General features: G+C 45.6%; 1 protein-coding gene across 7 annotated transcripts in view; it reads left to right on the top strand.

Annotated features, from left to right (window-relative positions):
- The window catches only part of PALM2AKAP2 (PALM2 and AKAP2 fusion), a 534,816-nt gene that overhangs the window by 488,357 nt on the left and 32,877 nt on the right, over nt 1-13,582 (top strand). For all 7 annotated transcript variants that reach the window (XM_050761425.1, XM_050761423.1, XM_050761426.1 and 4 more), the window contains one exon: nt 10,353-12,768. In XM_050761425.1, the coding sequence (XP_050617382.1) occupies nt 10,353-12,768 (2,416 nt within the window). The remainder of the gene's footprint in view (nt 1-10,352; nt 12,769-13,582) is intronic.

Genomic DNA, 13,582 nt, shown 5'->3' with positions numbered 1-13,582 from the left:
CTTCGTTTATAGGCACAGAATCGTCTGTAGACAGAGGGTTAACCACAAATGCGTCTGGCACCGTCTTTCCTTGGGGCTCGGCCTCAATATAGTGGATTCTGCTGGGTCCACAGTGGTGCTTGGCTTTTGATCCCTGCCGTGACCTGCTCACCAGGCATGAACCCAAGATCCGGAACTATTTTTAAACCAAGAGGGACACAGCAAATTTATAAAGAATTGAAAAACGAGGCTTGCTTTTGTCTTTACCAGAATCCGTTACCCTAGAAATCTCAGCTTGCAGGAGCCAGAGTTCCCTCTGTGGCCTTGAGCTTGGTTTATTCTGGGGTGGGGACTACCTTGCAAAATAATCTCACAGTGAAAAGGGCCTTTGGTGAGAAGAGCATCCGAGGGCTCCTTGATAGGGCCCTCCGTATTCCCCATTGAGGAAAACATGAAACTCACATCTCTCCTCATTCACGGGAAACCCGGAAGCCTCCCAGTCACTCCTGTAAGAAGTGGGTCTCCAAGTAACGGAAAGAAACAACCCTTTCATCCGCTGCTGCAGAAAAGGCAACAGCAGCTTCCTTCCTTTCCTCCCCTCCCCACTGCTGACCCCCACCACACACACCATCTTCAGTTTCTTTCACAGAAAGCCCAAGCTGTAAATGTATTCATCAAATAACACCTTAACATTTTCCAGATGTGATTGGAGCCACTGACTTTTCAGCAGGGCTAAGAGGATGTTATTAATAGGCTAAGCTGTGGTGCTGGGGGAGACTCCGTTCTATGAGAAATTGACCAGGTCTCCTTCACCAGGAATGTGGGTCAAGACACAGGCAAGCCTTGTTTCCAGTGAAGAGGTGGGGAGTTCCAGAAGTATTTTCATCCCGTCTTCATACCTGTACCTGAGGCATAAGACAGAGAGAATAGCAGAACGGCGAATTACTCTTTTGACCAATACCGTAGAAGCTTTCAGAAAAAAAGGCTGGGCCTGCAGGAGCAGGAATAGGACTCCTGGCCTCCAAAGCGTTGAGTTTTCTTTTTAGAACTGCCCTAGTCACATTGAGCTGTAATGGCTTCATGGCAGGAGATCCATGGAGGCAAACCCAAGAAGTGGTTTTAGTATCTGCCCCTTTTAAGGGTCACAGCATTGACCCGAGCCTGTCGGGTCCAAATTTAGCCTGCGTTTGCCCCAGGAGTGCTTGAGGTCTGGAGTCTGGCCGGCTGTCTTCCATCAGCTAGGAGGGGAGGCTCTAGCCTCCTTAGGGAGTGGCTTGGTTCCCAGTTTCCCACAATCAACAGAGGCCCCTAGTTCTACAGGCCGGAAGAAGCTCTGCCGGGGGCATGGAAGAGGACAGCCTGCTCAGGACTGGAATGTGGCCCAAGTTATCACCCGGGGCCTCTCCTCTCCGCCACTTCCCGCTTGTAAGCTCAGCTTAGAAGCCCAAAGCCTAACTCATGCAGCAAGCAGTTCCCAGACTTTCCTGCTGTCTGTGCCTTCAGGGAAGGGTGGAACAGGTGGGCCCCCTCAGAGTTCCAGCTTCTTCTCCTTCCTGCCATCTTCAGCAGAGAGGGCCAGAGGAGGTGCAGCCAGCCTGCTTAGGAACTTTGGTACACCGCGCTTTCTTCAATTATTTTTGCCCGGCACGATTTGTGCCGTTGAAGAGGGTTGGAAGTTTATTTCCAGCTATTGCTGCAGCCCTTCCTTCCCCTGGTGCTATTTGTTCTTCTTATGGGAACTGGTACTCACTCCCTCCAAGTCTGTTAGCTTCTTGCTGGGGATGGGGGATCACCTTGGAGCTCTGAGGACCTCGCATGGCCCAGGCTGAGAGCATATAGCTGTGCAGGGTCCCAGGGTATGCTTATGGATCCAAGGTAGTGTTGACCTCTTCAACTTCTGTTCCCCTTCCTTATGCCTCGGGTTCCCTCGGTTTGGGGAGTTAGCCTCCCCCAGACCTCCTGACTGTAGCTTTGCCTGGTTTGTCCAAAGCTGATGAGGTTCAGCTGATGTGGTCATCTTTTAGGTCTCTGGGCATCATCCACCAGCCAGGTGCACTTCCTTCTCCCCCCGCCCCCACCCCCACCCCTGCCCGCAGTCCCCACCCCACCCTACCCCTTCTGCATTTGCCTTAGTGCTGGAGACATCCTGACTTAGCCAGAAAGTTAAAAGTTTAGGAAGAACCTCTCTAAAGACAGCCACGCATAGCTCGTGGAACCAGTTCTTCATCATGATTGTCGTTGCGTCCTGTGTACTGAAAACGTGACTTACAAAAGAGAGGCAGGATGAGAAGCGAAAACGGAGATACTCTCTGATTTCACAGCTATGAAGAATTTTTGTTTTATAGCCATGCCTCTGTTCCTAGGCCAAGAGTGAGTTTGTATTTTTGGTGGAACTTATAAATAACTGGATTAAAGGATCGGGTCACCTATTATCTGGAGAAAAGCATTTCTAATTTAAATGTCATGGCTTTAGTAGGAAGTAATCTGGGTTATTCAGAGCAGAGAAACCTGGTTGTACAGCCTGGTGTTTGAGTAATTTGGGTCACACTGTGCATTTAGGCTAGGAGCCTGGGAGGTCGAGATGGGTTAGGGACACTGTCGAGCTTTAACAGCCTGAGGATGGTGGGGCAGAGCGGAGGCTGTGAACACAGTGAACATTGTCCTTGTGGTGAAGGACACCTTTCCGCTCTCTGCCTGGGCTCAGGCAGGCCTGCTAAGGAAAATGCACTTCCTTAAAGTTATCTCTGTTCATGACATGCCTAGCTGCAGGCCTAGGTACCCTGGGCAGAAAGAACACATGGGTGTCTATGCCCAGTGGGTCAGGGATCAGGGCCCTGCTGTTGTGTTTTCTGTGCAAATGTAAACAGGCTTCTAGAATCTCACTTGTGGTGTTGGTGAGGAGTTGCAGCCTTTTCTCACAGTGTCCATCACAATGACATGAACATGGGATCTTAATATTTTACCTCTGGCAAGTGGCCAGAGGAAACAGAACCCCTTCAGAGCCCAGCCCAGAGGGTGAAACTCCCAGACTGTGCAAGAAGTCACATTTCTTTCTTTCTTTCTTTTTTTTTTGAAATGGAGTCTCGCTCTGTCGCCCAGGCTGGAGTGCAGTGGCGCGATCTTGGCTCACTGCAAGCTCCGCCTCCCAGGTTCACGCCATTCTCCTGGCTCAGCCTCCTGAGTAGCTGGGACTACAGGCGCCCACCACCACGCCCGGCTAAGTTTTTCATATTTTTAGTAGAGACAGGGTTTCACTGTGTTAGCCAGGATGGTCTTGATCTCCTGACCTCATGATCCACCCGCCTCACCCTCCCAAAGTGCTGGGATTACAGGCCTGAGCTACCGCACCTGGCCCAAGAAGTCACATTTCTAGCTGACACATAGAGCAGCAGATATGTCTCCAGAGAGTTAAGTCTCGACGGAGTTCATCTGTCTCTGACCAAGACTGAATAAAGAAGGCAAAGAGATCATTGACTTTTAAAGCTAAATTGTGAGTCTCACATCATCTGTAGAGATTCAAGCAAGTAAAAGATCAACCAAAAAGCCAAGCTAACTCTCTTTTGATCCATCCACTCTTCTTACCATTTCCCATGTCATTTCAAAAGCCTCCTATTATTGAGAATGCATTTTGATATATCAGGATAGAATGAGAAGAACCGACCTTCAAATCCTGGCTAGGGGACTTACTAGCCAGATGATCTTGAGAAACATCCCTTTATTTCTCTATACCTGTTATTCTGAAGTTTTAAGACTGAAATAAAATTCGTGCCTTTCCCACTTAACAGAGGGCCATGTTTCAAGCATCAGCTGACATATGTATGTGCATGTACTATGAAATGATAAGCTATTAGACATGTGTCAACTAGAAAATGGGGATGCCACGCTTACAGATGCCCACGGGACAGGCTTGTCAGGGCTGTCTCATTCACTCGTACGTTTACTTGGCTAGCTGAGTAATGGAGATGGACCAGGTTCTGTTTTATCCAGTGTGTGACCCCTCCTCTGCTTCTCATGTGACTGGAGCCCCAGGTCTGGTGGTTCTTGACTACTTATTCTACTTACTGCATTTCAGGGCTTAACTTTTAAGGACATTTTGTGAAATTATTCTCTCTGTTGCAGCACAACTGTATCTTCCTAGTTGTGTTCAGCTTCAACTAAAATTCACATGTAAGGATCTGGGGTTAGGGAAAGATTAGGGAGATTAGAGCTGCCATAGGTTCTGACTTTGAGTCTTTCCTGGGCCTTTTTTCTTTAATCTTTTCTTGTTGATTTCTTTTCTTCTAAAAATCTGCTCTTTTCCCAAAAGAAATTCAGTCTCCTGCCAGAAAGAATATAATATCAGTCATTTAAACCTCAGTGTAAAATGGCTTAATAATAGTGAACATTTGCATTAACCGTTTTACAGTTTACATAGTACTTTTAAGTACATTTTCTAACTTAATTCTCAAAACAGATTTGGGAGATATTATTAGTCCTGCTTACGAAGGAGTTCTATTCTCAGCAGAATTCCGTAATTATAGTACAAAAAGTCTGGTAGGACTTTTATAGGTAGAGCCAAGAAATGACCCCAGACTCTGGTCTTTGGACACCAAACTCTGAATTACCACATTTTCTGCATTATTTAGGTGGAGACATAGGCACCTGTGTTGTAAATTAAGCCATGTTAATTTGCTTTGCAAAACTATTAAACACTTTTTGGTAGATAAAGGTGACTTTAGTAGCAGCCTGGCTACCAGGTTATATTAAACACAGGTCTCTTGGACCAAATTCTGGCACTCATACAGACTTATGTTAAATAAACATTTGTAAAAAATGGTATGAAGAACTCTCAGGTCCCTAAGTTTCTAGATGCTACCCCCCCACCTTGCCTGAAGATAGATGTGGGAACTTTATGAAGACAGGATTCTGTTACCATTTTAGTGGGTGTTAAGCAACCAAAGTCCCCTGAACCAAAGGCTAGAAACAAGAATAGTTAGTTCTCAAACCTCAAACACCATCCCTAAGGGTGTATAAACCAAAGGGCTCACTCTATTGGCATATCCCCTTCATGAAAGGGTGAGGAAGATCTCTAATCCACAAATGTGAACACCACCAATTTCACGGGTTTCTAACATTCATTATGCTAATTGACAGGCCACTAATTTCACTAATGAAAACCTATTTCTCACCTTAATTATGCCAATTAACAAAGCTTCAGGGGTTCTCCGGAGTTCAAGAGAGCTAAGTACTGGAGGAAGCCACCTGTGGGGTGTGGTATCTCTCATTAGATCCTAGGTGACCATTTCTTGAGTTTATGTTCCCAGTTAGGGTGGTTGTCAGACCCTGGAATGTAATTTAAACTGATTTCAGAAGCACACAGCTGTATTAAATTGCCCCGACCAAGTATTTGAAAGTAAATGGTAGACATCCTAACCAGCTGTTAACTAGTCTAGGAATTTAGTGGGAAAGGCAGGTTTCTGTGTCATGCTGTTAGAGCTCTACCTGTAGGGTGAGCTGGGCCCATCTAAAAAGCTCTCACAGCCCCTTTGCACCCTAGTTTTTCTCTGACCTTAGAAAACCCAGTTGGATGATTCTTTCATATCCTTCTGTTTTTTTGCATTGGGAAATAGTTCATTTCAAAAAGGACTTTCCTGTTGATTGAATGAATGTGCATCTTATCTAAATCTGGAATCACATTCACCTAATCTGAAGCATGGAGAAAATTCTGGACCTTCTTATCTTCAAAGAGAGCAATAAGCATTTGTTGGTTTAAACAAGACATCATCTGACGATACCAAGCCCAGATTCCTGCCCAATCTGGATAGGTTAGATTTCCAGCCCATTTTTATTTACCTGGTGTAGTTGCCAGTGGCTTTGATTCCATCAGGCCATCATGCATGAAGGCAAATTCTTACTGCTTACAGTGGAACTCAGGAATTCACTCTTTTGTTATCATTGTTGTCTAACTTTACAAAACCTCAAGACCTCTGGTGCATGATTGTGAATCAGTAATTCAGAGTTGTTTATCTCTTTAAATACTTCCATACCAATTAGAGGTTAAACCTGCTGCTCCCTGAGTAGATGGAATTTAGTGTCAGGAAGAATTTTCTGAATTTATGGGAAAGGGGGACTGGATGCCATATAGCTCACAAGAAGGAGGGCCTCTTTCCTGTTTACACCCGCCAGTGTCTAGAGGTTTAAAAAAATGTATTGGAAAGGATTCATCTCAAATTACCCTGGAACCCCCACTAACTTTGACTTTTAACAAGTAACTAGCCTTGTGTGTGTGTGTGTGTGTGTGTGTGTGTGTGTGTGTGTGTGTGATGGAGTTTCACTCTTATTGACCAGGCTGGAGTGCAGTGGCGTGATCTCGGCTCATTGTAACCTCCTTGTCCTAGGTTCAAGCGATTCTCCTGCCTTAGCCTCTCAAGTAGCTGGGATTACAGGGGCACTTGCCACCACGCCTGGCTAATTTTTTGTATTTTTAGTAGAGACGGGGTTTCACTGTGTTGGCCAGGCTGGTCTCAAACTCCTGACCTCACCTCAGGTAATCGGCCTGCCTTAGCCTCCCAAAGTTTTGGGATTACAGGGGTGAGCCACCGTGTGGGCTGCTGCTTCTTTTTTTTTTTCCTTTTTGAGACCGAGCCTCACTTCCTCACCCAGGCTGGAATGCTCCAACCTCCGCTCTCCGGGTTCAAGTGATTCTCTTGCCAAATAGCTGGGATTACAGGTGTACACCACCATGCCTGGTCAACTTTTGTATTTTTAGTGGAGACGAGGTTTCACCACCGTTGGTCAGGCTGTTCTCAAACTCCTGACCTCAAGTGATCCGCTCACATTGGCCTCCCAAAATGTTGGGATTACAGGCGTGAGCCACCACACCCAACCTTTTTTGAGACAGAGTCTCACTTCCTCGACCAGACTGGAATGCAGTGGCACTATCTTGGCTCACTGCAACCTCCGCTTTCCAGGTTCAAGCGATTCTCAAGCCAAGTAGCTGGGATTACAGGTGTACACCACCATGCCCGGCTAACTTTTGTATTTTTAGTGGAGAGGGGGTTTCACCATGTTGATCAAGCTGGTCTCAAACTCCTGACCTCAAGTGATCCACCCACCTTAGCCTCCCAAAGTGCTGGGATTTCAGACATGAGCTACTGCACTCTGCCAACTAACTAGCATATTTTAAAATCTGTTTGACCGATCACAGAAGACATAACTACTTGTAAATTAATTTCTGATTCAAAGATAATGGCAGTTTTATATATTTTTTTCAGACAACTGCAAAAGTATATTGTCAAATTCTCGTCTTAGATTTTAAAAATTTGGTACCAAAACAACTATTTGTAGTTCAAAAAGAGTGCCTTAGAAAGAGCTGTTCAATTGTTGAGTCCTAAAAAGAAAACATGGAAAGGCATCTGCTCATTCATCATCGAGCACTTGATGTGTGAAACATTCAAGAGAAAGGGACAATGCTGATGTGAGGAGCAGAAAGGCTTCTTGGGAAATGGCTTTGGAGATAAGCCACATCACTCCTTCCTCTGATTAGCAACAAGAGACAAAGAGAGGCAAGTTCTTCATTTGCCTGATTCAGACTAAGAAAACTCTAAAATAGACTTAGGGCTTTCTTGGAAGTACAGGGAACTGGTTTTTTTTTTTTTTTTTTTTTTTTTTTTTTTAGAAAGGGTGTTGTCTTCTGGAGCTTATCGTTGCTGCTAATTTCATTGTGACCCTGCAGAATAAGTTCCCATCATGTTTAATGAAGATTAATTCATTAAACTATAGAACTAATTATTTGCCTTTTAGTTTCCTTTACTATTACGTTGCCCTTCTTCCTCTCCTCGAGTATTCTAAAGCATCTTGTGTTTCAGGAGAGCAGTGTTTTCTAACCATATTTCAGTCCTACCGGCTTCCTACTGTTTTCCCACTCCCCTCCGCCCACCTCGACCCCAAAGCCAAAAAGGATAGAAGGAGAGCTCTGTTATTCCCATGCAGAGTATCAGCAGTGAGTCATTAGCCAAAAGAAGCCAGGGGTAAAGGTGCCATAGGTAATCGGACTCATCTTAGCAGTACCATGAATCTCTCTTTGTCTTCTTATTCCAGTAATAATTTTCCATGGAGTAGGCTAATTTTGGCCTAGGTTTACTTGGAATTGAATGGCCGCCAGTAAGTTTCAGCATTCAGATTTTGTGTAATTCTTAATGATATATGAGTAGAAGTTACCGACAATGCCTTATCCAACAAAAAGTTTAGTTAACAGTTTTAAAAGGGCTGGCCCTGCAGGATGGCTCACGCTTGTAATCCCAGCACTTTGGGGAGGCCAAGGCTGGACTACTTGAGTCCAGGAGTTTGAGACTAGCCTGGGCAACATAGCGAGACTCTATCTCTACAAAAAATTTTAAAAATTAGCCAGGCATGGTGACACCCACCTGTAGTCCTAAGGGAAACTGAGGCAGGAGGATCCCATGAGCTCAGGAGTTGAAGGTTGCAGTGAGCTATGATCACATCACTGTGCTTCAGCCTGGGCAACAGAACAAGAGCCTGTCTCTTTAAAAAAAAAAAAAAAAAAAAAAAGGAAGGTAGCAGCAAAAACTACTATTTAATGATGGTCAAAAATAAAAAATAAAGATGTTAGCAATTATAAATATTGTGTTAAGTATCACTGTTTAACAAAGACCAGACCTAGACTGGAAGAAAATCAGAGAACAGAAGATGTTGACAAAAGAGGAATACTCATTATTCGTGCCTGTTAATGGAGAAGACATATACATTACTTGAATAATTTAAGTCTGAAAGGAAACGTGGGAAATGAAGATTGAAGGAAACCCCCCAGTTCATGGATAACCCGGAGAGTTTTTCAACATTTTGACAGCAATGTAGAGCACTTACGGTGAACTCCTGTGTTTTCTTAGGTCTTAAAAACAAATCCATAATTATCTACTTTTTGGGGAAGGATTTTGAAATTAATTTCCTGAGAATCATCCCAAGGTGGTGCTTTAATATTCTAAGCATTTAAAATTGTTGAAACCTTAGATAAATGAAGATTACACCCTCTTGCAATTTTGCATTGTCCTATGTCAATAATACAAGGCACATTATAAACTTGAGATAGGGAGACAAAGCCGACCTAGGTGTTAGTAAAGTCCTTGAGGGTAACTCTAATTAAATTTATACTTTACTGGAATTCTTTGAGATAAGCCAGAGTCCTTTGATATGAAAAAGAAAATCATCTTATAATTTGAAAATTAATGTTTCTAATGCCAAATAACAAAATTACATAGGCTAGATAACTGGTAGAAAAATAGGATAGATAAGTTGGGCATGGTGGCTCATGTCTGTAATCCCAGCACTTCGGGAGGCTGAGGCGGGCAGATTGCTTGAATACAGGAGTTCAAGACCAGCCTGGGTGACAGGGAGAAACTCTGTCTCTCCAAAAAAAAAAAAAAAAAAATCAGCCAGGGGTGATGGCACACACCTGTGGTCCTGGGAGGTGGAGGTTGCAGTGAGCCAAGATGGCACTACTGCACTCCAGCCTGGGCCACAGAGCAAGACCCCATCTTAAAAAATAATATGTGTATATATATGTGTGTGTGTGTGTGTGTGTGTGTGTGTGTGTGTGTGTGTGTGTATATGTATGTGTATATATATATGATGAATTTTAAAACATTAAGAAGATAGAGTTTTCTTATTGAATCACAAACTGAAGATATCACATATAAAGCAGTTAAGAAACTGGAGGAGAGGTACCATTGGCCATTAGTTTTTCAAAGCAATGCTGACTTCTTAACTAAAGAGTATTATTTTGATGCAATCCCAGAAAACAGCTGTGCAGTCAGTGGCTTTGGTGATGGTGTTTATAAGGCACATGGTCAGTAACAGCCGTGGCAGTGAGGCACTGTAGCCTATGTGCTGCCATTAAGGAGATCTACTGTTTTCCAGTATTTTATTCTGGAAAGATTTTCCAAAAAGTTTCTTGTCTCCAGAATAACTGCATTACATCTGGCAGAGAGTCATATGTTTTAAAGATCTGTTCATACAAAAGGACCTTCTTTTTTCAATCCTATTAATAGTCCTATTGCATAGCCTGCAATCATTTGCTACAAAATACTTGGGAAGACTCTGGTACAATAATGATGTAATCCCTTCCACCTTAGTAGATAAAATTTAAAAATGGCACTAGCATGTAAACAAAATGGAATCTGTAAAATAGAGAGGGTTGGGCACCCGTTACTACAAGAAAATGAACATTTAAGGGATTATTAGGAAATTTCTATTCAAAAGAATTTGTCACTGTGGTTTCCATTTTCCTTCCTCTTAGTTATGAGTCAGTTTGTCAGCATTCACATCCGTAAGAGATGCAGTATTTAACCCCGACTTTTGTTTTCTCTTTATTCCAGAAGCCTCCCCAGCTTTCTGAGGATGATATCCGGCTAAAAAGCGAGGGAGACGACTATAGTGCCACCCTCCTGGAGCCTGTTACCAGCTCTCTTTCCCCAGATCACAAGAACATGGAAATTGAGGTGTCTGTTGCAGAATGTAAAAGTGTTCCTGGAATCACCTCTACCCCACATCCCATGGACCACCCTTCCCCTTTCTATTCACCCCCACATAATGGCCTCCTCACTGATCACCACGAATCCCTGGATAACGATGTTGCCAGAGAGATCCGCTATCTAGATGAGGTGCTGGAGGCCAACTGCTGTGATTCTGCTGTGGACGGAACATTCAATGGAACATCCTCCCCAGAGCCTGGTGCAGTGGTCCTGGTGGGTGGCCTAAGCCCCGCTGTCCACGAGACGGCCCAACCAGAACCCACTGAGAGAACAGCTAGCCAGCAGGCACCGCCTCACATCGAGCTCAGTAATAGCAGCCCTGACCCCATGGCAGAGGCAGAAAGAACAAATGGCCATTCCCCTAGCCAGCCTAGAGATGCGCTGGGGGACAGCCTGCAGGCCCCTGTCAGCCCCAGCTCCTCAACCAGCTCATGGTGTTCTTCCCGAGACGGAGAGTTCACTCTCACCACACTGAAGAAGGAGGCCAAGTTTGAGCTGCGTGCCTTCCATGAGGACAAGAAGCCCTCCAAGCTCTTTGAGGATGACGAGCGTGAGAAAGAACAATACTGCGTTAGAAAAGTGAGGCCTTCGGAAGAGATGCTGGAGCTGGAAAAGGAGAGGAGGGAGCTCATCCGCAGCCAGGCCGTCAAGAAGAATCCTGGCATTGCAGCAAAATGGTGGAATCCCCCGCAGGAAAAAACCATCGAGGAGCAGCTGGACGAGGAACATCTGGAGTCGCACAAAAAGTACAAGGAGCGCAAGGAGAAAAGGGCACAGCAGGAACAGTTGCTGCTGCAGCAACAGTTACAGCAGCAGCAGCAGCAGCAGCCCCCATCACAGCTCTGCACAGCCCCTGCCTCTTCTCATGAATGCGCAAGCATGATTGACAAAGCAAAGGAGGACATTGTCACAGAGCAGATAGATTTCTCTGCTGCTCGCAAACAATTTCAGCTGATGGAGAATTCCAGGCAAGCAGTGGCCAAGGGCCAGAGTACACCCAGGCTGTTCTCCATCAAGCCTTTCTACAGGCCTCTGGGATCAGTCAACTCAGACAAGCCACTGACTAATCCGAGACCACCTTCTGTCGGGGGACCTCCAGAAGACAGTGGTGCCTCAGCCACCAAGGGACAGAAATCCCCTGGTGCCCTGGAGACCCCATCGGCAGCAGGAAGCCAGGGCAACACAGCCCCTCAGGGGAAGGAAGGGCCCTACAGCGAGCCTGCTAAACGTGGGCCCTTATCTAAACTGTGGGCAGAGGATGGAGAATTTACGAGCGCCCGGGCCGTCCTCACCGTGGTCAAGGATGATGACCATGGGATTTTGGATCATTTCTCAAAATCTGTCAATGTCTCCTTGACCCAAGAGGAGCTTGACTCTGGTCTTGATGAATTGTCGGTGAGGTCTCAGGATACCACAGTCCTGGAGACCCTATCCAATGATTTCAGCATGGACAACATCAGTGACAGTGGGGCCTCCAATGAGACAACCAATGCCCTCCAGGAAAATTCACTGGCTGATTTTTCTCTGCCGCAGACGCCACAAACTGACAACCCCTCAGAGGGCCGAGGAGAAGGCGTCTCCAAGTCATTTAGCGATCATGGTTTCTATTCGCCTTCCTCCACGCTGGGGGACTCTCCGTCGGTTGATGATCCCTTGGAGTATCAGGCTGGCCTCCTGGTGCAGAATGCCATTCAACAAGCCATAGCCGAGCAGGTGGATAAAGCTGTGTCTAAAACCAGCAGGGATGGAGCAGAGCAACAGGGACCTGAAGCAACTGTAGAGGAAGCTGAAGCTGGGGCTTTCGGCTCAGAAAAGCCTCAGAGCATGTTTGAGCCACCTCAGGTGTCTTCTCCTGTTCAAGAGAAAAGGGATGTATTACCAAAGATTCTGCCTGCTGAAGACAGGGCACTCAGGGAAAGGGGGCCCCCCCAGCCACTGCCAGCTGTGCAACCCAGTGGTCCGATTAACATGGAGGAGACCAGGCCCGAAGGAAGCTATTTCAGCAAGTACTCGGAGGCAGCTGAGCTGAGAAGCACAGCCTCCCTCCTGGCCACTCAAGAATCCGACGTGATGGTTGGACCCTTCAAGCTGAGGTCCAGGAAACAGCGGACTTTGTCCATGATTGAGGAAGAGATCCGAGCAGCTCAGGAAAGGGAAGAGGAGCTGAAGAGGCAGAGACAAGTCTTGCAGAGTACACAGAGCCCCAGGACAAAGAACGCCCCATCGCTGCCCTCCAGAACATGCTATAAAACTGCCCCAGGTAAGTGAGGTGCCTCACATGAGAGACATGCCACAGCAGTCTGTTGTTGTTGATTCCAGCTCATGGGTTTCTATGTGGAGCCTCCTCTGTGTGTGTCTGGAATAAGTGTTGGGGGGACACTAGCATGAGAATTCCAGCATACAGGAACATGCCACAAAAGTGTCAGAGTGTCCTCTAGAAGAACCCTGAGCTTGGATGGAGTTTGCCACTTTCCAGAGGATGCAATCGCTCCTTTTTTGTTGTTCTGCTTTGGACTTGGTTTGTTATAAAGAATTGTTCTCTTTTACTTGAAAGCCTGCCCTTGTATGAAGGAGAGGCTGTTTGTGGCATAGAACCAGAGTGGGCCCGTGTGTGGACTATGTTGGAATCAGTAGCTTGACCCTCAGTATCTGTAGTTAAGTCAAACCCATCTGATTTGGGAGCTGTCCTCTACTAACCCCTTCTGAATGCTGGTTCCCTTCCCAGCAATGATAGTCATGGCTTGGCATTGCAGACTGGTCCATGCAAAATGTTTTTGTTTATCTTCTGTGTAACTGGGTTTTTCTTCTGAAGTCACCACAAAGCAACTACTTTGGAATCGGGTGGGCACATCTTTTCTTGTCATGTGACCCCTTTCGAGAATTTGAATGACTCTTCACAAAGGCAAGTGTTTAATCCCTTCATATTGCCTGGGCAGTCCCTTTTTTGAATACTTTGTGTAGATGGTTGATGTTAATTAGGGTACTAATTATTATTGCTACCATTTGGATAACAGTGTGACCAGTTGTTTTGATTTTCCATGTGGATTTGATGGCAATCAGGGATCCACGCATCT

This window comes from Macaca thibetana, chromosome 15 (assembly GCF_024542745.1).
Source record: "Macaca thibetana thibetana isolate TM-01 chromosome 15, ASM2454274v1, whole genome shotgun sequence".
Lineage (NCBI taxonomy): Eukaryota > Metazoa > Chordata > Mammalia > Primates > Cercopithecidae > Macaca > Macaca thibetana.
Note: the sequence above shows the minus strand (reverse complement) of the source record. Positions and strands in the feature narration are given on the sequence as shown.